This window comes from Eptatretus burgeri, chromosome 11 (assembly GCF_056783735.1).
Source record: "Eptatretus burgeri isolate ZD-2024b chromosome 11, Ebu_testis_v1, whole genome shotgun sequence".
Lineage (NCBI taxonomy): Eukaryota > Metazoa > Chordata > Myxini > Myxiniformes > Myxinidae > Eptatretus > Eptatretus burgeri.
Genome location: NC_140971.1, coordinates 94,285,096 through 94,311,251, shown reverse-complemented (window position 1 = coordinate 94,311,251; position 26,156 = coordinate 94,285,096). Strand labels below are relative to the sequence as shown.

The window sequence follows — 26,156 nt, the reverse complement described above, 5'->3', positions numbered from 1 at the left end:
GTATTCTTACCCTACTCATGGGTACTCTTCACATTTTCATCCGTCATGGGGATAAATCTGTTTTGTGAAACTGTACATGTGTGTGATGGGGTCCGAATACCCCGTTTGACATTCTATATGTTGAACGACTTGGCGTTGTGCAACTGTGGTAGACCGTTTGATGAATCGGGTTATATGAAAGCGCAGCCTGTACAGCATTGCACGGTCAGCCGATCTGATGATTACTCACACACCGTGTCACCAACGAGCTCCATCGTGTGGGATCTCGGTGATGAACCTACTCAGTAACAACGATCGTAGGTTCCTGATCATCTGATCGCCAAATTTGCAGACATTTTTACCACGGATGATAGCATCCGACCTATGAAGGGTGGTGCTATGCATGGTAACCTGAAGGATGACTCACTACATTTCCAGCTGCAGAAAGCACGCCCACTGGCTTGGTAGGATCAGGTTAAGTCAGAACTCGCTGACATGGTGAACAAGGGGAGAAGAGAACCTTTGGATTGGTGCCACCCACATGTGGTTACTCCAAAACCTAAGTCGCATTCACCTGTGTATGGCTTTCTGTATGTTGAACTGCCATGTCAAACGCCCTGTGTACCTCCTCATCACACCTGCTGATGATCACACATAACACATTTCTATACTGTGTATGATGCGATTAAGGGATACGGGCAAATTCCTGTGGACGAGGCCAGCCAATCCCTCACCATGTTCTTGACACCGTGGGGTCGGTTCAAATACTTGCGAGTTCCAATGGGCCTCAACTCCACGCGAGTGCTGATGAATATTGTTACAGAAGTTATTTCACTCTTGATGGAATCCAAAATACGGTCAGGGTTGTCGATGATATGGTAACCTATGAACCGATATTCGATGAGCATGTTCAACAGGTGCAGAATGTACTTTTCTGATGTCTTGAACACCGCATCACATCAAACCCACAGAAATTTCACTTCGCTCAGGACAGTGTGACATTTTGTGGCTGCATCATCAATCGTGATGGCGTCGCATCGGATCTCGACAAATTGAGTGCCATTGCGGACTTTCCTCCACCTACCAATGTCACCGACTTTCGGTCATTCTTGGGTTTGGTTCATCAGTTGGATCGTTTTTCCACTGAGATTTTGACTGTATTGGATCCTCTCCGTAGCTAACTAAAGGGATCAGTATTCGATTGGACCGCCGATCATGACAGCGCATTTCTTGCTACCAAACGTGCTCTCACATCACCACCTGTTCTTGCGCATTTTGACCCTTCGTTACCTACTATATGATACATACCGATGCTTCTTATCTTAACAGACTTGGGTTTGCGTTGCTCCATGGAGACTTGTTCAGTGTGGGTCTCGTTATCTCAGTGATGTCAAGTCTCGTTATGCGATGATTGAGCTCGAAGCTCTGGCTGTAGTTTGGGGCATGAAGAAATGCCACCACAACCTACTGTGCAAACCCACATTTCAGCTCATCATCGACCACAAACGACTTGAACCCATACTGAACAGGTAGACTTCGGATGCTGTTGTTAACCCGTGTTTACAGTGACTTGGAGGAAGGGAAGTGAGCCCGCCATCCCAGATGCTCTGTCATGCCAACCGGTGGATAGCCTGTTGCGAGATGACGAGGAGGTGGAGATACATGTTCAACATCATGTACACCAAGTCATATTGGTGGCAGCAGCGAATGTCGATGATTGACGTCAAGATCTTCTACGTGATCCAACAATCGATAAACTCTGTGCTGAAGCACGACGTGGTGAGGAATACCGTTTACTCGGAGGAGAGGAGATTGGGACCATACACTGTGCAGAGCATTCGTGCTGCTTTAGCAGTCTCCTTGGCTATTGGGCACAATCCTGGACGGGTCGCCACTCCGACACAGTATACCAGCATGCTGGCACTCATTTTGCCGACCTCGGAAGGATGACAGGTCGAGTTAACCCCACCCAGTATTCAACAGCTGAGCAGGATTTGAACTCAGGATTCTCGGATCCCAAGCCCACCACCCGAACCATCAAGCCAACACCAGGCGTCTATGGAGTGCCATTCTAGATTTGCATGTATTTGGTGTTTTGTTGTACTCGGTCTCATATTTTCTACCTTCTTGTGCATGATATAATTTCCGTTCAGAGAATTTTCATTCTTAATTAATTGCAAACACGAAAATTAGCAATTGCAAAACAGCATACAAATCCAAACAGCCACATTATGCTTCGTCTATGTTTGGGGATGTAAAATCGATATCAATGTGTTCACTGCTTCATAATAGCAGATAAAAGGTGATGTAGGTTGAGTTACATCATAGAGCTTTTGTGAAATGGATTTGTTTGCAGGAAGCGTAAGAGGGAGAGAGGAGAGGACTTGTAAGCTCGATATTCTATTGACCATATATCGTTATATATAGCTTATAATCTCTTCTAATATGCCAGATAAAACAACATCCCAGTGTCGACCTTTCCTCCGTTTAAAGTTACGGTGATGGAACTTAAAGGCTAATATGGTGTCATTATTTGCAGATGTCACATTCATAAGTCTTCTTGTAATAAGAAAATTGCTTAGCCTTATCTCACCATGAGTTTCAAGCTGTAGGTGGTTAGCTATCAAATTCTATACAAGCAAGGCACCTGGCCAACAGATGCACTGAAATAACAGAGATAACTTTACTTTTCCAATTTTTGAGTTTTTATGGCTGTGGCCTCAAAGACCCACCCACTGTGGAATGACGACTGTCAGGATAATGATTATGTGATAATATCATGAATGACAGTGACTATGTGATGTTGTTCATTGTCCTGAAAGTGATGTCCTGAATGACTGATGATAAAGTCTCCGTCTAGAAATTGGTGGCTGCAAACTGTTTGAGGAATGAGTTTGGAGAATCATTTCATGTAATTTCCATTTAAGTTCACTTCGATTCATCGAGTCGGTTTCCAAAATATTTTGCATTTTAGTTATATTAGTATCTTTGGCATCCATTTCTGAACTCAGAACTGGATTGGTTTCACCAATCGACTTTGAATCATAAATCAACTCCCAGTACAACTTCAGTACCCATGTCACACCATACTTCACACCTCTCTCTGTGGGATGAATGATCTAGAAATGAGTCTGCTTACAAACTGATATTTCAAAATATTAAAATGAAAACAAGACTCATGGTTCACAGCAATTAAAAAATGCATCATTTTTCCTTAAAATGGAATGTGGAGATGACTCACATGATGCATAAAATATACAGAACTGTACCCCGGGTTACCAGAAAATTGTTGGTCGTTTTATTTAAAAAACAAAAAAAGTGAAAACGTGGAACTTCATTTTGAAATCTAATATATAAATAGGACAGTTTGTTTGTTTGTTTGTTTGTGTGTTTGTTCATTTATGCATTTGCATCCTGCAGAAACCATTGCAACCAAACTTTGCATGGCCTCTTCTTTCATTCAGAGAGATTTGGCTATTAAGGGTATTTTTGATTTATCATTTGTACGTATTTCGCTCAGAAGTACATTTGCACACATTCACATCAACAGTACACCGCTCCCTCCAAATTCCGTCTCCACGTGCTGCACAGCGGCAATGCCGGGTGCCTTTGGCATGTGGAGATGGAATTGGAAGGGAGAAGTGTAAATCTGAGATGAATGTGTACAAATGATACTTAGTTTATGTGTACAAATGTACTTCTAAGGTAAATATGTACAAATGATAAATCAAAAACACCCATTATAGCCAAATCACTTGGTCACTGTCATGTCTAAATATCAGCTTCCTCGCTCAAAAGGTGCCTGAGATATTGCCAGGATGAGAAATAAAATAAATAAGTAATTAATAAATCGATAATAATGAAGTAATTAATCAATTAATTGATAAATAAAAAATTAAAAAATACCGTCTTTGCCAAAGCACATCTTCACTTTTCTCCTCACATTTCAGCTTCCTCGCTCAAAGGATGGCGGAGATATCACCCAGACAAACAAGAAAACAAGAAAAAGAACAATCAGAGATTGCAACCCCTCGCCAGGACTTCTTTTGAGTGGTGTATTTTCATAGGTTTTCAGGTAAATCCAATATGGCTGCCAAACCATGTGACCTATGTGTGAGTCTTTTGTTCCTCATGGACAGGCAGTCATATGTGTAAAGTTTCGCCTCGATCTTTTAGGCCATTTCAGAGAAGACTTTTGAAGGTTTAAAAAAAAAACAATATGGTTGCTGAATCATGTGACTGATGACGTCATCAAAATAATTTTTGTGGACCATTTTATCTCGAGATGACCCTCAAAATTTTTTATAGTGATCGGATGTAGCATTCTACACATGCAATTATGATGTCATAATGAAGGCAAGCACCTTTGATGCCATAAAAATACCACACTCATTCCCCATGAGGTGTACTTGCTATGTGCCACTTGTACACCCATGGCTTGGGGAACACTTGTGTGAAGTTTCCCCTCCATTTGTCCAGCCTTTCTGGAGAAGCTTTTTATAGGTTTTCAGGTAAATCCAATATGGCTGCCAAACCATGTGACCAATGACATCATATGTGTGAACCTTTTGTTCCTCATGGACAGGCGGTCATATGTGTAAAGTTTCGTCTCGATTTGTTTAACCACTTCAGACAAGAAGATTTTTGAAGGCTTAAAAAAAAAACAATATGGCTGCTGAATCACATGACTGATGATGTCATGAATTTTTTTCTGTGGTACATTTTATTCCGAGATGACCCTCAAAAATTTCATACTAATTGGATGTGGCATTCTACCTATGCAATTATGACGTCATAACGAGGGTTCCATTGACAGCATAGAAAAAAAATCACACTCGTTTCCCATGATGATTACTCTGTGCCAAGTTTCAATTTTTTCCTTGGTGTGGTTTCAGAGATACAGAGGTCGAAAGTTTTTCCGTTTTTCCAATATGACTGCCACACCACGTGACCAATGACATCATCATTATCATTGAAACATTCTAAATGAGTAGTTGCACCAATGTTGAAAATTTCATCTCAATCTGACAAGTGGTTGCAGAGAAAAACACAAAAGTTCTGTGCAGACAAACAAACAGACAGACAGACAAAGACAGACAGACAAACAACCAAATGCACCCAAATGCAATACCCTCTCCGAATCCTTTGGTGAGGGTAACAACAAACAAACAAACAGAGTGAAAACTGAGTATGCGCCCAGCGATGGCATCATGAATTGCCTGGATATGGAATTGGGAAGGAATGGTTTTTGACCTCAAAATTTCCGGCTCTTAACTTCCGGTTCTGGGTTTGCAGAAATGGCAGGTTCTCTCAGGGGTCTCTGCCGACTTTCTCAAAGTTAAGTTTCTCATTGTTATCTGTCCCGTTTTAACTGTTTATTTTCTCACCCACATGTTTCCGTGTGTTCCTAGTTCGGTTTTGTTTCAAAAATCGTGCTATTTTGTGAGTTTTTGTCGAACTTGTCTTACCAAGTGCTTGAGGCCTACCCATCCTTCCCCTCAGTATACGATCGTGTTTATTTGTATTTTCTCCCCATTACCTTCAATTTCTATGTTCCCCACTTTCCCAACGTCCCCCATCCCTCCCAACAAAACACTATTTCTTGTCTTAAATCCCCCAAAAATAAATAAATGTCTTTCTCCTTGCACACTCACGAGTCTCGATCTTTCTTGTTATTCTTCTTCTTCTTCCTCTTGCCGGCACACCATCTTTATTCTACTGAGCTGACCCTCTCTCGCTATTACCTTCTCGATTTCTTCCTACAACCTTCCATTCCCGAATCTTACCTGTTCTTCAAAAATACATCAAAAAATAATAATCTTCCTTGTATCCTTTCGATCTCCACGTCCACACCACCTGTAACCACGTGTCTCTCTCTACTCTTCCTGCTACTTTTCATCGACCCAGCAGCTTCACATTGCGTTTACCGTCCAAATTCACCACACACTTCCACAATTTTACTTCAACCTTCCCTTTTCCGAATGTAATGCAATCCTTATTTAAAATAAATAATTTCACTTTTGACGATACACCTCCCATAGCCACGTGCTTCTCCCATAACCACGTGATCTGTTTACACCCCCTGCGTTTACCGATCCTATTACACCATTCACCTCATGATTTTTTCTACAACACTTCCATGACCTAATATGATGAAAACTCTCTCAAACAATAATAATAATAATACGAATAAAAACGATCTCTTATAATGCTTTATCTTCCTCTTTCACACATGTGGTACTCATCACTGTATCATGATGCGCTACTCTTCTACTATTTAAACAGACTGCTCTCAATTCGACCTCTCCTTCATACCTTGCCTAAAAAATCCAACTGTTACATTGTTTCTTCTCTCCATTCTCTGAATTCACCTTTATTGCATCCCTCAAGAAATGTGTTGAAATGCATAACTGACCTAAAACTTAAAAAAACCCCAGTTTGTGATGAATGTTCGCTTTCCATCAACCATTCTTTTTTTTTCCAATTTCAATGCCAACTCACCCCTCTCACCCTCCCTCTCAAAGCAACCATCACACTTCTCCCTCCAAGCCACCCTCTCACCTCTCTCAAAAACTCCCCCCTCACCTTTATCCCTCAACTCTCCCCACTCACCCTTCTCCCACCATTCACCGCCCTCACTCACCCTTCTCAAAGTCACCCCCCTCTCATCCACAAAGCTGCCTCCTTCCACTTCCCTCTCACCTCCATCTCTTCACTCCACCTCTTCAAATCCTCAACCGCCTTCTGCCCCCCTCTCTTGTCCACCCTCTCCCCCAGCACCACAGAGCCTTTTCTCCTCCTCATTCGGCCCCCTCCCCAAGCTATTCTGCAATCCCCCACACTCCTTCAACAACCCTCCTTCCGCCGCCCCCGTCCCTTGTCCTCCCCTCCCCTCCCCTCCCCTCTCACCCCCTGCATCCAAAGCCTCCTCCCCCCCCTCTTCATTAACAGTGTGGACCTCAAATATCCGGGGCCTTCGCTCAAACCTTTCAGATCTTTCCATACAGGTTGCCACTGACAAACCAGACTTAATCTGCCTTACAGAAACTTTCCTCCCCCAAGACGTGTCTGACTCCCAAGTATCTCTCCCTGGTTACTCCCTCCTCCGGTATGACAGACCTCAGCCTCATCCTGTTGGAGGAGTTGCTCTCTTCATCAAAGACTCTATTCCTCACTCTCCATGCACTGCCCTCACTCCCCCACACCCCAATGCTTCCCCTCCACTCCCACCTCATGTTTGTATGTGTACTGTACCGTCCACCAAACAGTGATACTCCATCTACATCTCACTATCCGAAAACATGGACCAACTTATATCTTCTCATCCAAACTTTTTCTTCCTCATATGTGGCGACATCAGTTGTCATCATGCCAGTTGGCTAGGTTTGGGTACTTCACTCACCTGTCATGGTACTTCAGCAAAAGCTTTCTGCGACTCATTGGGACTGACTTAATTGGTCAACTTCCTGACCCGGATCTCAACCAATGGTACTCCATGTCTTCTGGAGCTGATTTTGACAAATTTCCCTGATAATATTTGCTGCTCTTCCTTGATGTCAGGTCAGGTCAGATCTGTGACCCGCTACAGGTACCATGTAAACCTGTACTAACCTGTTCCATGGTCGGGTTGTCGGCGACTAAATCGTCTCCCCCACCAGGTTTTCTGGTGAGGAGGGTGTTTGGATATGAACACCGAGCAGGATTAAAAACAAAACCTGTCAAAGGGTGGAGGAGCTCCTTGTGAGCCAACGGCCATCCATATCTAGTGCCCAACTGTGTCTGCAGACATCCTCCTGCAGTTGGGTTACTTTTTTATTCGGAGGTTGGTGGCAGGATTTGCACTCCGGCCACTGTAAAACCCTTCATTCCGCAAAACACACAAACGCAAAAAAATCTGAAAACCCACTCCGTGGGAGTACCTCCTGTGCAGCTTCCCTTCGCAGGGCAGCTCACCGGATGACAGGATTGGGGCAAAGCCTTTGGGACCCCCAATCTTTGATGAAAGGAGGGAAACCACGGGGTAACCTCCCTGTGTCAGATTGCGGGAGAGTGTGTCGGAGTGGTGCTGAGGTGTCGTCCACCAGACGGCGGTCTCCTTGGGTTAACCTGAGGCGGTCCCTTCGGGTGGGTGCCTGGAATGTCCTATCCCTAAGAGAGGATGATCACCTGTCTCTGTTATCATCTGAGCTCAAGCGTTTGGACATCGGTATTGCAGCTCTCTCTGAGGTTCGGAGACCAGATTGCGGCGAGATAATGGTGGGTGGTTACACCTACTATTGGTCTGGTCGCTCTGATGGTTACCATACCCAAGGAGTTGCTGTTGCTGTGTCCAATAAGCTGACCCCAATGATAATTGAGGTAACACCGGTCAACGAGCGTGTTATTAGACAAAGGATTCGTCACTCCTTAGGTGTCATTTCCCTGGTCTCTGTCTATGCTCCGACTGAGGCGAGTGACCTCACCGTGAAGGACACATTCTACGCCACACTCGAGTCTGTGGTTGCTCAGTGCCCCAGAGGAGATACACTTCGAGTCTTGGGGGATTTCAATGCATCGATTGGAACCGATAGGGATGGTTATGAGAGGTGTGTTGGTCCCCATGGGTCAGGAACTATGAATCAGAATAGCACTAAGTTCCTTCACTTTGCAAGAAGTCATGGACTTAGAGTGGCTGGTTCATGGTTTCAGCGCCCACAAGCTCATCGCTGGACTTGGTATTCCAACGCTGGCGGTGTGGCAAAGGAGATTGACCATGTCCTCATTGACGGTCGTTGGAGGATGATCCAGAACTGCAGGGTCTGCCAGAGTGCTCAGTTCCTCAATACTGACCACCGGCTTGTTGTAGCAACTCTAAAGCTGCACCTTAAATCCTGTTGAATGGTACCATCCCAGCCTAGGCTGGATGTTGGCAAGCTCAAGGATGAGAGAGTAGCTGAGGAGTTAGCAAACAGGCTGAGTGGACATTTGGGGTGTCTGCGTGCTTTGGGGGGTCCTGAAGAGTTGTGGATTACCTTCAAGACCACCGTCCTTGATGTTGCCGGTGGATGTCTTGGAACTCACCGCAGGGCAAAGAAGAATTTTGTCTCTCAAGGGACACTGGATACCATTGACCAGAGTCGCAGGGCCAGGCTGAATGGCAGAGCTGAGCTGTTCAGGGAGCTGAGGCGTAAAACTGCACGTGCACTGAGGGTGGACAAGGAGGCCTATGTGCGAGGAATCTGTGAGGGGGTAGAGCATCACCTGTGGACAGGTGATTCTCGTCCCGCTTACAGGGGAATTCGCGCAATGCGTTCATCCAAGCCCATCCCTCGGAGCACTGCAGTTAGAGCAGAGAGTGGTAGGCTCTTGACAGAGGAGTCTGAAGTGAAGGCCCGCTGGGCCGGTTACTTTGAGCGGTTGTACCAGGCTGATCCACCAGCTGTCGAGTTGGATGTGAAGGGTGTTACAATCCCTGTTGCTGACCCTCCAATCAATTGTGGTCCACCTTCTCTTGTGGAGACACGGGCTGCGGTGAACCGGTTGAAATGGGGTAAAGCTCCAGGGATCTGTGGCATCCATGCTGAACTTCTCAAGGCTGGTGGAAATGCTTCACTCGTGTCGTTGAATGCAGTTTTGTGCTCTGCCTGGAACACAGGCATCATCCCAACTGATTGGAAGAGGGGCCTTGTTGTCCCTCTCTGGAAAGGGAAGGGTGATCACCAAGACTGCAACAACTACCGAGGGGTGACGCTGCTCTCAGTGTCGGGCAAGGTCTTTGCTCGGATAATTCTTGATAGGGTTCGCCACCATCTGCTTGAGTACCAGCGTCCAGAGCAGTCAGGCTTTACACCAAAGAGGTCAACGATTGACCGTATCCTTGCTCTTCGTGTCCTCACCGAACGCAGGCGAGAGTTTCGGCAGGGGCTGCTTGCAGCCTATGTTGATCTCTGTAAAGCGTTCGATTCAGTGAATCGGGATGTCCTCTGGAGGATTCTTGGTCTTCGTGGGGTGCCACCAAAACTGATTGATCTGATGTCTGAGCTCTACTCTGGTACTGAGAGTGCTGTGAAGTGTGGTGGTACCATCTCTGACTTAATTACAGTTGTTACTGGAGTTCGTCAGGGGTGTGTACTGGCCCCCACACTTTTCAGCACTTGTATGGACTGGATTTTAGGGAGGATGTCGGAAAGATCAACCTGCGGTGCATCATTTGGCAATGTCAAGATCTCGGACCTTGATTTCCCAGATGATGCAATCATCTTTGCGGAGACTTTAGATATCCTTTTGGGGGCCCTCATGGTACTGAATAAGGAGTCGGAGCCGCTGGGATTACGGGTTTCTTGGGTCAAAACTAAGATGCAGGCTTTCAATGACATCTTGGATGCTGCTGTCCTGTCTGTGTCTGTTTGTGGTGAGGATGTTGAGGTCTTGGAGAGATTCACTTCCCTTGGCAGTGATATTCATGTCTCTGCTGGCTGTGAGTCAGAGGTCAATGGACGTCTGGGTTCTGCCTGGGAAGTCATGGATTCACTGGATCATGGAGTGTGGCGCTGCCGGTTCCTGTGCGGGAGGACGAAAGTCCGAGTCTTCAGGTCCTTGGTGCTTCCAGTCTTTCTCTATGGATGCGAGACTTGGACTCTGACCAAGGATCTGAGATGGAGACTTAATTCCTTTGGTACCAGGTCTCTTCGGAGAATCCTTGGCTATCGCTGGTCGGATTTTTTGTCCAACGAGCGGTTGCTGAGAGAGACTCGGATGAGATTTGTTACCTGCATGGTCCGTGAGCATCAGTTGCGGCTGTATGGACATGTGGCTCGTTTTCCTAATGCTGATCCTGCTCACCAGATTCTCTCAGCGAGGGAGTCTCGTGAGTGGAGGAGGCCAGTGGGCCGACCACGAGCCTCGTGGTTGCAGCAGGTTGACCAGCATCTCAAGGAGATCGGGATGGGCCTGGCATCTGCCTGGGGGATGGCCAGACGGAGGCCCCTGGAGTACCGGCGGAAAGTGGACGCAGCGACGCGCTGTTCTGGCACATGCTCCCATTCCTGACCTGACCCTCTTCTCCGCTCCAATCGGTTCTTCTGACCACATCCTTGTCAAAGTGGACATCTCTCTGGCTATTATCAGAGAACCACCTCACCGCCGTCGAGTATGGCGTTTCATTCAAGCCGACTGGCAGGGTCTCCAAGCAGCCCTCAAAATTATCGACTGGTCTCCTATCGTTACTTCCTCCAAAATCAATTCATCCTGGGAATTCTTTCAAAGGAACTTGCTCTCTCTCTCTTATGCACAGATTTATCCCCTCTCGTCTTGAGTTGTCCTTCCCTTCCTCCCACTCTTGGTGCACTGAAGCTTGTGGCGAGGCAGTTGTCCTGAAACAACTTGCCTTTGCCTCATGGAAAGCAAACCCAACTCAGGGTAATATCAGTTCCTTCCATAAAGCTCGGAACAAGTGTGTATCTACCCTCAGGAGAGCCAGAAAACAACATCTTTCGAAGCTCAAGTCTGAACTCTCAAACCTCTCTCCCTCCTCAAAATCCTGGTGGCATTTAATCAAATCTGTTTCTGGTGTTTCTTCCCCCTCCATCCCCTCCCTTACCTCAAAGGACCACACTGCTGATACCGCACGTGAAAAGGCTGAATGCCTGAACTCGGTGTTTGCAGCTAAATCTTGTGTCCAAAACCCATCACTTTCTCTACGCTACTTACCCAGTCGCACCCAGCTGTCCCTGGACTCTGTGTCCTTTTCTCCTGACAAGGTGGAGAGCTTGCGGTGAAACCTTGACTCAGATTCTGCAACCGGTCCAGACGGCATCAGCCCACGTGTCCTAAAAACCTGCTCTTCTGCTCTTGCTCACCCTCTCTCTGTTCTATTCACCCTCTCATTTGCTCAAGGTCATCGAACATCTGCTTGAAAATCAGCAAACATTACTGCCCTGCATTAAAAAGGTACAAAAACAGATCCCTGCAACTACAAACCAATCAGCCTTCTGCCAATCATCAGCAAGGTTATGGAATCCATCATCGCTTCAGACATGAAATCCTTCCTCTTCTCCATTGGCTTGATTTCTGATCTTCAATTTGATTTCAGACCAGGTCACTCGACCCTGGATATGCTGCTTCTGCTCTCCCAACAATGGATGGAGTTCCTCAATGCCGGACATGAAATCAGAGCCATATCCCGGACACATCCCGTGCTTTTGACACGGTCTGGCACCCTGTCCTGCTCACCAGACTCTCTTCCTATGGTATCCAAGACCATCTCCACTCATGGCTCACAGACTTCCTCTCCTGTCACAGTCAACGTGTGGCCCTAAATGGAGTTCTTTCATCCCCTCTTCCTGTCCAGGCTGGAGTTCCTCAAGGTAGCGTTCTGGGCCCTGTTCTTTTTCTGGTTTTCATCAATGATCTCTCCGACTCTCTGGAAAATCCTCTTTATCTCTTTGTTGATGACTTCACCCTCTGCCGCACATGTCTTTGCCATCAGACCGGCAAGCAGCAGCTTCTTCGCTCTCTGCAGATCTGGGTAAAATCACAAACTGGTCCAACACGTGGAACATGTCTTTCAATCCAGACAAATCTCACACTCTCACTATGTCTCTCCAAAAGAACCATATATAAAACCCCCTCCATCCACTTTCTCAACAATCCTCTGGAAGAAGTCCTTTCTTTCAAGCTTCTGGGTCTCACTATCTGCCATGACCTTTCCTGGGAAAGCCACATTTCAAACCTCACCTCCAAAGCCAGTCGCTGACTGGGAATCCTCCGTCGTGCAAAGTCCTTCCTCGGCCCACCTGAGGTCCTGACCACTTACACAGCTTTCATCCACAACCTGATGGAGTACTGCTCTCCCCTCTGGGCTGGTGCTTCTGCCTCTCACCTTTCTCAGCTTCACGCTGTGGAAACCAAGGTATTTCGGATCATTGGCATCTCCCGCAATGAGGCTGAGTCTTTGGGCCTCTCACTCAATCACCGCAGGTTGGTCGGTGGTCTTTCTGTCTTCTACTGTCTCCTCTCCAGCCTTGCCCCCCCAACCGCTCTCTCTGCGATTTGTCCCCACAACATTTCCGCAGGGCGCTCAAGGTCCGCCAAAAACCCCCTTCTGGTAAAACTACCAAAATGACGAATCACTGCTCACCTTCACTCTTTCATTCCTCTTTTCTCTGCCTTTGGAATAAACTTCCTCACTCTATTCAATCCCATTCTTCCCTCCAGGCCTTAAAAACAGCTGTTCACCACCATCTCTTATCATCCCCCATCCAAATCCTCAATGTTTTCTACCCCCGATCATCCACCCAATCTCCAATCGCCCCTCTTGTCCCACCTCCTTCAATTCCCTGCTTTCCTTCCTGAAAGTCCCTGTAATGTGCATCTTGTAATGTCCCCATGTTCCCCACCCCATCCCATCCCTCTCCCTTCCACAGAACTCCTAATGTCTGTTCTTCACTGTTTCGTCCTTCCCACTCCCACCCCTCTTGTCTCATGTCCCTATTTGCTGTGCGTTGTGCATTCACTCTCATACGGGCCTCGTCAAGGCATACAAAAAAATAAAAAAAACCAGTTGGTTTCCAAATTCCATGATGCATTATGCAATTGCTGCTTAATTTTCAGGTTAATCAGATGAAAGTTGATGATATTTACGATCAAATTTGAGCTTGAGTTGACCTTTGACCTCAAAAATAGCTCGTTTCCTAATTCAGTGATGGACGATGCAAATCCTCTTGAGCTTTCAAGTTAATAGGATGTAAATTGACGATTTTTCAGTTGAAAATTGATGATTTTAGAAGTTTGACTTTGAATTATCCTTTGACCTGTTGACCTCGAGTACAGTTGGTTTTGAAATCCAGTGATGCATAGTGCAATTGCTGCTTGGTCTTCAGGATAATGAGATGAAAATGAACAATTTTTCAGATAAAAGTTGATGATTTTAGAAGTTTGACCTTCAGTTGACATTTGATCTTTTCACCTCAAAAATAGTTGCTTTCCTAATTCAGTGATGCACTCAGCAATTGCTACTTAATTTTCAGGTTTTGATGATTTTTGATGAAAATTGATGATTTTTCAGATGAAATGTGATGATTTTGAAGTTTGACCTTGAAGTCACCTTTGACGTTTTGACCTCAAAAATAGTTGGTTTCCAAATTCAGTGATACACTCTGCAATTGCTGCTTAATTTCCAGGTTTAAACATATGAAAATTGATGATTTTTATGATAAAATTGGATGATTTTTTAGAAGATTGACCTTGAGTTGACGTTTGACCTTTTGACCTCAAAAATAGTTGGTTTCCAAATTCAGTGATGCACAATGAAATTGCTGCTTAATTTTCAGGTTTTGATGATTTTTGATGAAAATTGATGATTTTTCAGATGAAATTTGATGATTTTGAAGTTTGACCTTGAATTCACCTTTGACGTTTTGACCTCAAAGATAGTTGGTTTCCAAATTCAGTGATGCACTATGCAATTACTGCTTAATTCCCAGGTTAAACATATGAAAATTGATGATTTTTACAATAAAATTGGATGATTTTAGAAGATTGACCTTGAGTTGACGTTTGACCTTTTGACCTCAAAAATAGTTGGTTTCCAAATTCGGTGATGCACTATGTAATTGCTGCTTAATTCCCAGGTTAAACATATGAAAATTGATGATTTTTTACGATAAAATTGGATGATTTTAGAAGATTGACCTTGAGTTGACGTTTGACCTTTTGACCTCAAAAATAGTTGGCTCCACTGAATGCTGTTCTTGTTCTTTCATTTTTCACTTTTCCACTCAAACCTACAAACAGCCATGAGCAGTCCACAAGAAACGTTTTCATGGCATTCTGTGTAAAAAAAAAAAAAAAGGAAAGCTAAATCGCCTCAACAATTTATATCTTTTTGTTTTACACCAAGTGACATTAGTTGTGCAACAACCAATCAAATGTTGACATTTCAAAAAAAGATGAAAGTTGCTGATTTTTTGCAACATCTTTTCAGCTGCTGTTTTATTCTATACATGCAGAAACTTTGCACACAAACATTCACCACTAAAGTAATTTTTTAATTTGTCTTTCTTCCAACTAATCTAATATTTAGATTGAGATTTGTAGAGATATTGGCCAAACTCAACGTTGCTGGTGGGGTATGATGATCAAAACAGGCACGACCAGGCTTGAGTCAGGTTGAGCCTTTCCACCTCTAAAAGAGACATTTGCCGAGTCTTCAGAATATGTTTCCTGACGCAAGTTTTCAATGAACTTGATGCGTGACAATCTACAGAATGACAACGCCAACAACAGGATGCATTGTATCGTTAATACAAATGTTTTCTTTCTTCTTCCTCTTCAGTTGTATGCAGCACAAGGCTGTGGGGTGGCATCATTGGCTGAGGGTACCGCTGTGCCACCGACGCAATGCCCTCTTTAAGTTAGGGCAGGAATTTGTAATTTGTTCACGGTTCCAGCGATAGCTCGCCTGCTCTTCACGAAGGACACCGTGGAATCTTCAACGTCCACCAACGAATGCTAACAGATGGGATTCCCATTTTATGTCCATCAGAGGGACAGCACACAAATTGATGAATCACCCTGCCTGTCAAACAACGTTTTCATGAAATAAGAATAACAAATCCTACACTAACTAAAAAGTTAATTTTGAAGCCTTAAAGCTATTTGGATGTGCTATAAATACACATTCTTATCGTGCCATCTCAGGTGTCTCTGACCATACATTCAGCCATCTTCCTATTTAGCTTCAACAGCTAATGTGGCAATAAGTACAGAAGCCAAAAAAGAAAACTTCACACTGGTGGCCTGCTCAAAGATTGACACACACACATGCACACACGCACACACGTGGCAGCACAGCATATATTAAACCAAAATGGTGGACTCAAAAATCAAAGTGCACTCTAAAACCCAATGGTGTACCGTTCTACAACCAAATGGTACATTCTAAAATCAAACAGTGTACTCCAAAACCCAAATGGCACACTCCATGATCAAAGAGTGCATTCTCAAACCAGTGCAGCAGCCTGGAATGGGAGTAGGAGAAAGAACAAACAGGAACACAGAGGGAGACATCGAAGCGGACAGGCAGAAAACATACACATGGATAAAAGTCAAGCGTGTCTGCAACATAGTACTGTTTGTGATGAAAATATTGAATCCAATTAAAATGTTCTTTCGAACCCTCCACCAACAGGTTGTATTTTCTATTTATCAGCAGGCCGAAAAGGCAATTTCGCACACGCCTCACATATAGCACGGTAGTGGGTATCGACCTGAAAAGATCACCATCACCCGGTCAAGGTTTAGAGAAGGTAATAATCTCAATGCGTACTTCCGCCGGCGGACTGTGTTACTACGGCCCATAAAAGACTAAGCGAAGCCCAAATCTGGCAAACTATTGGGATGAACAATACCGGGATGTCGTACAGTGAAAATGTACGTCAACTTGGCTTCCATCGGACAGTTATCAGCAGATTGGTCGTAAACATCAAAAACCAATGATGTTAAAGACAGGCCTTGATCTGAATGACCCATGGTGACCTCTAACAGAGAAAACTGCAGCTGTGATGAGGCTCGTCAGACGTATTCCTTTTCCCACAATCACAGTGTTGCGGCATGAATGGAATCTCCCGGGGAGGTTATCGATGGAAACTGTCTGGAACCAATTTAGTTCTGCAGGATACAAAGCCACGAGACCGATAAGATCTCAACTTCTCACCCCAGAACACAAAGAAGCCTGCTGGGCATGGTAGCGGAGATGTCAACGTCATAATCTGGCATCCTGGAGGAAGATCCATTGATCTGATATGAGCCGATTCTCCTGTGTGTGACTGATTGTAGAACTTGGGTTTGGCAGAATCCAAACACACCCCAAATATCCAAGAACGTCGTAGAGTCCATCCCGTTTGGTGGTGGATCTGTTATGATATGGGCTGCCTGTTTACAATTATAAACTTGCCCTCGTCACTGTACAGCGTAACCTGACAGTTGAAAAGTACCGTCGGGACATTTTGAATGTTGTTGGTGTTCCACATTTTGACAAGAACCCACTTCTCACAAAACCAGTATTCATGAATGACAAGACCAGACCCCGCTGTTCTCGTGCACTTACCAACTTTCCTGCGAAACAATAATGCCATCACAACATTGCCCTGGCCAACAAGGAATCATGATTTAAATCTGACAGAGCACGTTTGGAACATTATTGGGTGTAGATTTAAGAAAATAGAACCTCCTGATTAGACACTGGTACAGTTGGAGGCTGTTTTGAACGAGGTGCGGCCACAACTCCCTTTGGATTCTCTCCGACGGCTTCTTCAGGGGATGAGACGGAGACATCACTCATTCATTATAATGGTGCTTACACACATCATTGACCTTTTGAAACATTTATTATATTGTGCCATCATTGGATGTCGTTATTAACTGGTCTCGAGAAATAAATCACAGCATCGGGTGGCGAGCAGCTTCGTTTTCAAGTCGGTGTGTTTTTGGTGTAAAACAGTGCCATTACAGATTTCTTATTTTTGTGATTAAAAATCAACACAACCTTTTAATTTGTCTCGAATCATTTGATGAACATGCACACTTTACCAATATATGGCTTCATTTTTGATAAGTGTTACGGTTTCTGAACAATTTTCTCGGTTATTGCTATGATCTGGGAAAACGTGGCCTGTGCTTAACTTTCCCTCCCAGTGTACAGTAAAATAATGGGAGAAAGCATGAGCATACAAATCAACAAACAGCAACGAGACAAATTAGGGGCAGAAAAGTGGACATTAATGTGTGGAGAGGTTGAGTAAGGGACAGACAGGGGCATGGGTGGAGATTTTGTTGTGGACTTTTGGAGAGAAGGTTGGGTGGTGTTTACAGTGGCTCTCCGCACAGCACAATTTCCAGTTCTCTGCGATAGAGCTGGCCATTATCGACCAGGTTCAGGAGTGCTTGCTTATATGCAGACAGAGTCTGTTCATCCTAGAGAAACATATGGAGGACTGTTAGAAAACAAAACACAAATCGTCAACCAGCAGTACACACATATAGACACAAAGTTATTCTGCTCCTCACATTGAAATCATGACTAATGACAACTGCTCCCCTCTGAGTAGGTCGCATTTATTGCCACACTGAAATTTTATTGTATCTAAATCGATTGCTGATGAATAAAGTTGCCATTTGCACGTGACCTGAAAATAACGTTTTATTGTCGATGAATTGAGGGACACACGTACTGCTGACTCAAATGGTAAAAAGGTGATGGCCTGGACAAACACAGTGACACACACACTCAAGAACACACAAGAACACACACACACAGACAAAAACGCACACTGATGCAAACACACAATCGGAGACGATCATCCATAGTCTCAATACAAGGACATCAACCACCTCCACAAATGGAATTTCAAAGACAGCCCAACATGTGACTGTGGTCACCGAGATCAGATGATTCATCTCATTGTGAACTAGAACGGGCACTCATAGAGCGCATACCTTCGCCGCCACTACTTTTTTGTTCTTGGTATGGGTGTGGGGAACTGGTTTCATATGAATGGTCTTATGGCACAAACCACATATCTATAATGTCATGACCCCCCCCGACTTTCGGGGGCTACGGACTAAACAACAATCAACTCGCGTCGTTTTGGCGAGTCTTCACTCGCAAGCTCGGTGAATACAACGTTTCAACGAGAGAAGGTAATCTCGTTTGATGCTGGTTTCATGCAAATCGAATAAGAATTGACTGGGTTATGCCGAAAACCGCATATTTTTCAAGGGCGTGACCCCCCCCCCGACATTTTACCCCAACCGGTGACATGTGTTATGACGTCATTGTGTCACAAGATTGGGCATTAAATTCTGAACATTTTGGTGCTGGGTTCATGTAAAGCGGACAAGAATTGACCGCGTTATGACAAAAACTGCATATTTTTCAAGGTCGTGACCCCCCCTGACCTTTGACCCCTAACCGGTAACAAGAGTATGGGCGTCATTGTGTCATATTGCATATCACAAGATGAGGTGTTGAATTCTGAACATTTTGGTGTTAGTTGCATGCAAATTGAATAAAAATTGACCGTGTTATCGTAAAAAGACGATTTTGACCTTTTCATGACCTTGACCTTTGACCCGAACGATCCCAAAATCTAATCGAATGCTTCCTGGCTAATAACCAATCATCCCACCAAATTTCATGCAATTCGGTTTAATACTTTTTGAGTTATACGAATCACAAGATTACAAATAAATAAATAAATAAATAAACAAATACACGCCGACCAAAACATAACCTTTCGCAGAATGCGAAGGTAATGAGTGTCACCTCCAGAAACTTGATGAAGGATTTCGGGCAATCCACCAAACAATAGAGAGTGCTGTGACTTGGCTGTCCAACTTAGACTTAGATATGTGAACTGTAATTTGTCAAATGCAAGTAAGAAAGAAATTTCTTTGGGAATTCAATATGGCCGATATTTTATCTTCAGTGATCTTCGTTCTGCGATGAGCAGTTCTATTAAGATTATAAACACCTTGTGGTGAATTGAGGTGAATTGAGGGACATGACGCGGGATCACATGTTGTGCGTCTCGCGTATAAGGGGAGGTCTCCGCGGCACGGGGTGATTGTCCCCGGGGCATTGCCATTTACATCGGCTGTTCACTTGGTGCTCGTTGACTGAAGGTGCTCATTGACTGGTGAGAATGGAGATTATATCGAACTCCGTGCTTACGCGGATTTATTCTGCGATGATTAATTGCACATGTATACGTTACTGCTTATGTACTCCTAGCTGAACCTGTATTCCCCGGTGTGCCCACAGAAGCGGCTCCAATCAAATGGAATAAAGCCTAAACTCTGAAGGTTCTTCTCTCACTCTCATTTCAATTTATTCCATTTGGTTTTCTCGGCTCTCTCAACCAACGATGGACAAGATCTACAAACCAGAGAGGTTCAACGCAGACCCAAACGCGACTGACGCAGAAATGAAATGGTCGCATTGGTTCTGTTCCTTCTCACACTATCTGACCATCATCGAGGAGGGAGCTGACAAATTTGCCGCTCTCGTGAATCATGTCTTGCCCAGCGTGTACAGGCTCTTCTCGGAGTGCGACACTTACGAAGCAGCGATCGACGTGCTGCAGGCGCTCTACGTGAAGCCCAAGAACGAGGTATACATACGACATCTTCTCAACACACGCAGGCAAGCAGCTGGGGAGACAATCGATCAGTTCCTGCAAGCTCTGAATCAGCTGGGAAAAGACTGCAGCTTCCGGGCCGTAAGCGCCGAGGAACACCGAAAGGAAGCGACACGGGAGGCATTCATCCAAGGACTCAGATCAGCCCACATACGGCAACGCTTACTAGAGAAAGCGCAACCCACTCTTGACAAGGTAGTCGATCAGGCTCGAGCGATGGATACGGCTCAGCAGCAATCTGAGTCATTTGGGACACCGATGCTGCTAATGAACGCTGCTACGATGGGAACCCAAGGAACCCCACTGGCACAGACACAGCCAGACATAGGGGATGGAGAAACACCCGAGGAGCCGGATACCCAGGCCACGTCAAACTCCTCAGCAACTGCTCCGGTTGGTAAATGCTTCTTTTGTGGGTACAAAAGGCACCCTCGTCAAAAATGTCCCGCCAGAGATGCCACATGCATGAATTGCGACAAGAAAGGGCATTATGCCAGGGTATGTAAATCTACTCCAAGGAGAAATAAACCCACTTCTGCGGCTCTCTACTCGCAAAATAAATTAACTGCAGCCTCCCCGGGGAATCTATCCAAGGCTATCATCAACGTACGAATTAACGGGCATATGGCTGAGGCACTGATTGATACCGGTAGCTCTGAAAGTTTCGTCAACAGCTCGCTAGTAAAAGGCAGGAAATGGATAATCCACCCGACAGACAATATGGTATGCATGGCCGCCACCTCACTACAATCCCGCGTACGAGGGTACTGCAATGTTGAATTGGACGTTAAAGGGTACACGCATCGGGATGTAAGGGTACTGGTGCTTCGTGATTTGTGCGCAGACGTAATTCTGGGTCATAATGTCCTCAAGCAGCACACGAGCGTCGAAATACCCTTTGGAGGAAGCAAGCCTCGTCTAATTTTAAATGCGTTGACCACCGCGGAGGTGACGTCCCCCCAGCTGTTCGCTAACTTGTCGCCGGTCTGCAAACCGATAGCGATCAAATCGCGGCGATATACCACTGCTGACATGAATTTCATCACCTCAGAAACCAAGCGATTACTGGAAGAAGGAATTATAGAACCGAGCGATTCGCCATGGCGCGCACAGGTGTTAGTAACCAGCAGTCAGAACCATAAGAAACGAATGGTTGTCGATTATTCCCAAACGGTCAATCGCTTTACCCAACTCGATGCCTACCCCCTGCCGCGCATAGACGAGATGGTCGAACGCGTGGCCAATTATAAGGTATTCAGCACCATCGACTTGCGAAGCGCCTATCATCAAATTCCCATCCGAGAGGAAGACAAACCTTACACCGCATTCCAGGCAGGGAGGCGCCTCTACCAATTCAGGAGAATACCTTTCGGTGTCATGAATGGAGTAGCTTGCTTCCAACGGGTTATGGACGACATCATCTCAGATGAAAACCTCAAAGACACTTTTGTTTACGTGGACAATGTCACAGTGTGCGGAAGGGATCAGGGGGAACATGATATGAATCTGGACAGATTCTTGAGCATTGCTAGAAAATATAATCTGACTCTCAACTACGAGAAATGCGTATTCTCGGCAAGGTCAATTGACCTTCTCGGCTACACGATAGCCGACGGCACAATTAAGCCTGATCCTGAACGATTGCGCCCGCTCCGTGAGCTACCACCACCTCAGGACCTGCAGACAATGCGCCGGGTGATCGGCATGTTCGCTTACTATGCGAGATGGATTTCGCAATACTCCGAGAAAATACATCCCCTAGTGCATTGCAAAAACTTTCCACCAGATGCCGCTGTTGTAAGAGCTTTCCACAACCTCAAGGATGATATCAGTATGTCCGTGGTTTTATTGATCGATAGCTCGGTGCCCTTTGTGGTGGAAACCGACGCTTCAGATCACGCCATAGCTGCTACGCTTAATCAGTCTGGGCGGCCGGTCGCGTTCTTCTCGAGAACTCTCTCTAGAAGTGAGCAGAGACACTCAGCGATAGAGAAGGAAGCGTACGCCATCGTTGAAGCGCTGCGGAAATGGAGACATTATTTACTGGGAAACCACTTCACGCTCGTTACGGACCAACGATCCGTGGCATTCATGTTTGATGGGAAAAATAACGGGAAAATTAAGATTTGAAAAAATTATGAGATGGCGGATAGACCTAGCTTGCTACAGTTACGACATTGTTTACCGGCCCGGGAAGGAAAACCCTGCTGCAGATACCTTCTCGCGGGTCTACTGCTCGGCGGTAATCAGTCGGGCTTTGCAAGACCTCCATGTGTCTCTGTGCCACCCGGGGGTAACCAGAATGGCACATTTCGTGCGCAGACAGAACCTGCCCTATTCTATTGAAGATATTAAACAAATGAATGCTTCATGCCCTGTTTGTGCTGAACTAAAACCCAGATTCTATGGCGCGGCATCTGGCAGACTGATCAAGGCCACTTCCCCCTTCGAGAGACTAAACATCGACTTCAAAGGGCCCCTGCCGACCGAGACAGACAACAGATACATATTCACTGTTGTTGATGAATATTCAAGGTTCCCTTTCGCATTTCCGTGCTCGGATATGACCTCGGGCACTGTCGTGAGATGTCTCTCTGACCTCTTCGCTATGTTTGGGAAACCTTCGTACATACATTCAGACAGAGGGCCGTGTTTCATGTCGGCCGGGCTAAAACAATTCCTACTAGAGCTCGGCATAGCAACTAGTCGAACGACGGGTTACAACCCACAGGGTAACGGGCAGGTGGAACGGTATAACGGGGTTATTTGGAAAGCCGTAACTCTGGCGTTGAAATCAAGAGGACTGGGCCCCGAGCGGTGGGAGGTTACTCTTCCCGACGCTCTGAATTCCATACGCTCTTTGCTCTGCACGTCCACCAATGCAACTCCTCACGAACGAATGTTTACTCACCAGCGACGTTATGTTGACGGTCAAACGGTGCCCAACTGGCTGACCCATCCCGGAACAGTGTTCATGAAACGCCCGGTACGACAAAGCAAGTATGAACCCCTGGTGGAGGGGGTCGAACTCATTGACACTAATCCAGAGTATGCTCATGTCAGGCTCCCGGATGGCAGGGAGACCACTGTGTCGGTTCGCCATCTGGCTCCCTCAGGTACTCCTCCCGCAGGTACACCACCTTCTGGCACTCCTCCTTCTGACATCCCCTCCCCAGGTGTTCCCCCCCCAGGAACTCCACCGGGCGAGGGGGCTGCCGCGTTCCACCCGAGAGCGATCGAGGAGTCATCCCCGGCACGAGTCGAGGCTCACCAAGAGGATCGGGAGCCTCCCTCAAGTGAAACCGCCATTTACTCCCGGAGAGGTCGACGAATAAGGCCCCCTCGACGACTCAATCTGTAAAGGGGATTATCGGCATTCTCGCTGCTCATGCTCCTATATGCTCATTATATCATATATCGATGCTCATTACCATGCTCCTACAACTCAAAATAATCACTGCTTGGCATGTATGCTTCTGTAGACCTATTAGTCCGCGTTGCTTGAAATGTATACTCCTATAGTGCTAAAGCAATCATGGTGTGTAAGTTGGGCCCCTAGTTGCATTTTAAAGGTGGGGAGAATGTGGTGAATTGAGGTGAATTGAGGGACATGACGCGGGATCACATGTTGTGCGTCTCGCGTATAAGGGGAGGTCTCCGCGGCACGGGGTGATTGTCCCCGGGGCATTGCCATTTACATCGGCTGTTCACTTGGTGCTCGTTGACTGAAGGTGCTCATTGACTGGTGAGAATGGAGATTATATCGAACTCCGTGCTTACGCGGATTTATTCTGCGATGATTAATTGCACATGTATACGTTACTGCTTATGTACTCCTAGCTGAACCTGTATTCCCCGGTGTGCCCGCAGAAGCGGCTCCAATCAAATGGAATAAAGCCTAAACTCTGAAGGTTCTTCTCTCGCTCTCATTTCACACCTTATTTTTAAGTTGTTCGCCCCTGTATTTTTTTTAGTTTGCGAGACAACATGATAACTTATGAATACTTCATTGTAAAAGTCTGAAATTTTGTATAAAGTCCTCTGTTGAGACAGAACCGATTGAATTTGGTTGAGAAATAATCTGAGAACATGAGCAGTCACCGGATGTTGAAAAAATGAACCAAACTTTTGTTGATTTCCCAATAATGCTTGTTCATAGATAAAGTTCAATAGTACAAATCCAGAGGTGTGGAGGCACCGATATGTGGTGGTATTGTTGTTTTTACATTGCAATTTTACCTTCTTAAAATATTCACTGACCTGATAAGAGTTTAAAGTCAGAGAAACAGTGTTAAGATGGCTTAACAAGAGTCAGGTGTCAAGTCACTTTAGCCATGCCCATGACTGCATGTCCCTCAACTCACGGAGTACCTCGTGAGGTTCTCCTTGCTCCCTTGTGGTCGAAAAGCCTTTCCATTCGAATCTAAGCACAATTCCCTGATAATATATGCATATTGTCAAGATTTCACCAAACAAATTTTTGCTTTTCATAATTTGGTGATCCCTGCACATGATGTATTTCATGGTGTCTCATCGAGACCCGGTTAGTCTCTGATTATATAATTACCTCCCCGCCAAAGGTGGACAGATCTTATGTTTTCATCTCTGTCTGTCTGCCTATTTGCTTGACTGTGAGCAGGATATCTCTAAAAGTTATGGACGGATTCGGATGAAAATTGGTGAATGAGTTGGGGAGTTGGGTAGTTGACAAGAACAAGCTGATTTGATTTTGTTTCATGTCCGGATGCAGATTCGGCCTATCAATGGGATACAAAATGTAAACTGCTCAGCCCGGCGGAGGTATGCGCACTACCGAGTGCCGTTCCTCGTTTACCATTATGTGCTGAGAACATATTTATAGGAGGTTGACATTTATCCATGCAGAGACGAGCACATAAATGAATGAAGACATTGTAAATTTAAACATTCACAAATTATTAATACAGCTCCTAAAATATCTACCCAACTCATAATCACAACTGATAGATTAAAAACAATAATACTTAGCAAACACAGCTGCTGAATTAAAAAGAAATCACAATAATTGTTACCTTTGCATTTTTGCCCAGTAAGTCCCGAAGAAGATCATCAACTTCCTTCTTATCAATATAGCCTCTGCAGTCCTGAGGAATTATGACAAGAGAAAGGAGAGAACTTAGAAAAAAAGATGCTTCAGAAAAATATCAGAATGGGCACAGGAAGTACAATGTGTACGTTGATAGGTAGGAACTAAAAGGAAACAAACAAATTTTGATGAGTTAAAAACAGACTCGTTGGTACTGGTTCAGTACAGCGTACACCTACACGTCAACACAACATCCTCACCACAACCATCAGGTCAGGTATGGGAGCATGCGCCGGAGCAGCGCATCGCTGCATCCAGTTTCCGCCGGTCTCCGTCTGGCCATCCCCCAGGCAGATGCCTGACCCATCCCCATCTCCTTGAGATGTTGATCTACCTGCTGCAACTACAAGGCATGTGGTCGGTCCATTGGCATCCTCTACTCATGAGGCTCCCGCGCTGAGAGAATCTGGTGAACAGGATCAGCATCAGGAAAACGAGCCACATGTCCATACAGCCGCAGCTGACGTTCACAGACGATGCAGGAAACAAATCGAATTTGAGTCCCTCTCAAGAACCGCTCGTTGGACAAAAGTCCAACCAGTGATAATCAAGGATTCTCCAAAGAGACCTGCTGCCAGAGGACTCAAATCTTCATCTCAGATCCCTGGTCAGAGTCCAAGTCTTACATCCATAGAGCAAGACTGGAAGCACCAAGGACCTGAAGACACAGACTTTCATCCCGCACAGGTATAGACAGCACCACACCCCATGATCCAGTGAATCCATGACCCCCCAGGCCCGACCAAAACGTCCATTGACCTCTGTCTCACAACCAGCATTGACATGAATATCACAGATAAAGGAAAGTGAATCTCTCCATGACCTCAACATCCTCACCAAAAACAGGTACAGACAAGACAGCAGCATCCAATATA

At 45.4% G+C, this 26,156-nt stretch overlaps 1 protein-coding gene across 1 annotated transcript in view; it reads right to left on the bottom strand.

Moving 5' to 3' along the window:
* Positions 1-14,917: 14,917 nt before the first annotated feature.
* Positions 14,918-26,156, bottom strand: part of LOC147017680 (calretinin-like) — a 77,565-nt gene continuing 66,326 nt past the window's right edge. The window contains exons 11-12 of the mRNA XM_085847981.1: positions 25,208-25,279; positions 14,918-17,931 (exon numbers count right to left, since the gene is read on the bottom strand). Coding sequence (XP_085704107.1) covers positions 17,824-17,931; positions 25,208-25,279 — 180 coding nt within the window. The 3' untranslated portion in view covers positions 14,918-17,823. The remainder of the gene's footprint in view (positions 17,932-25,207; positions 25,280-26,156) is intronic.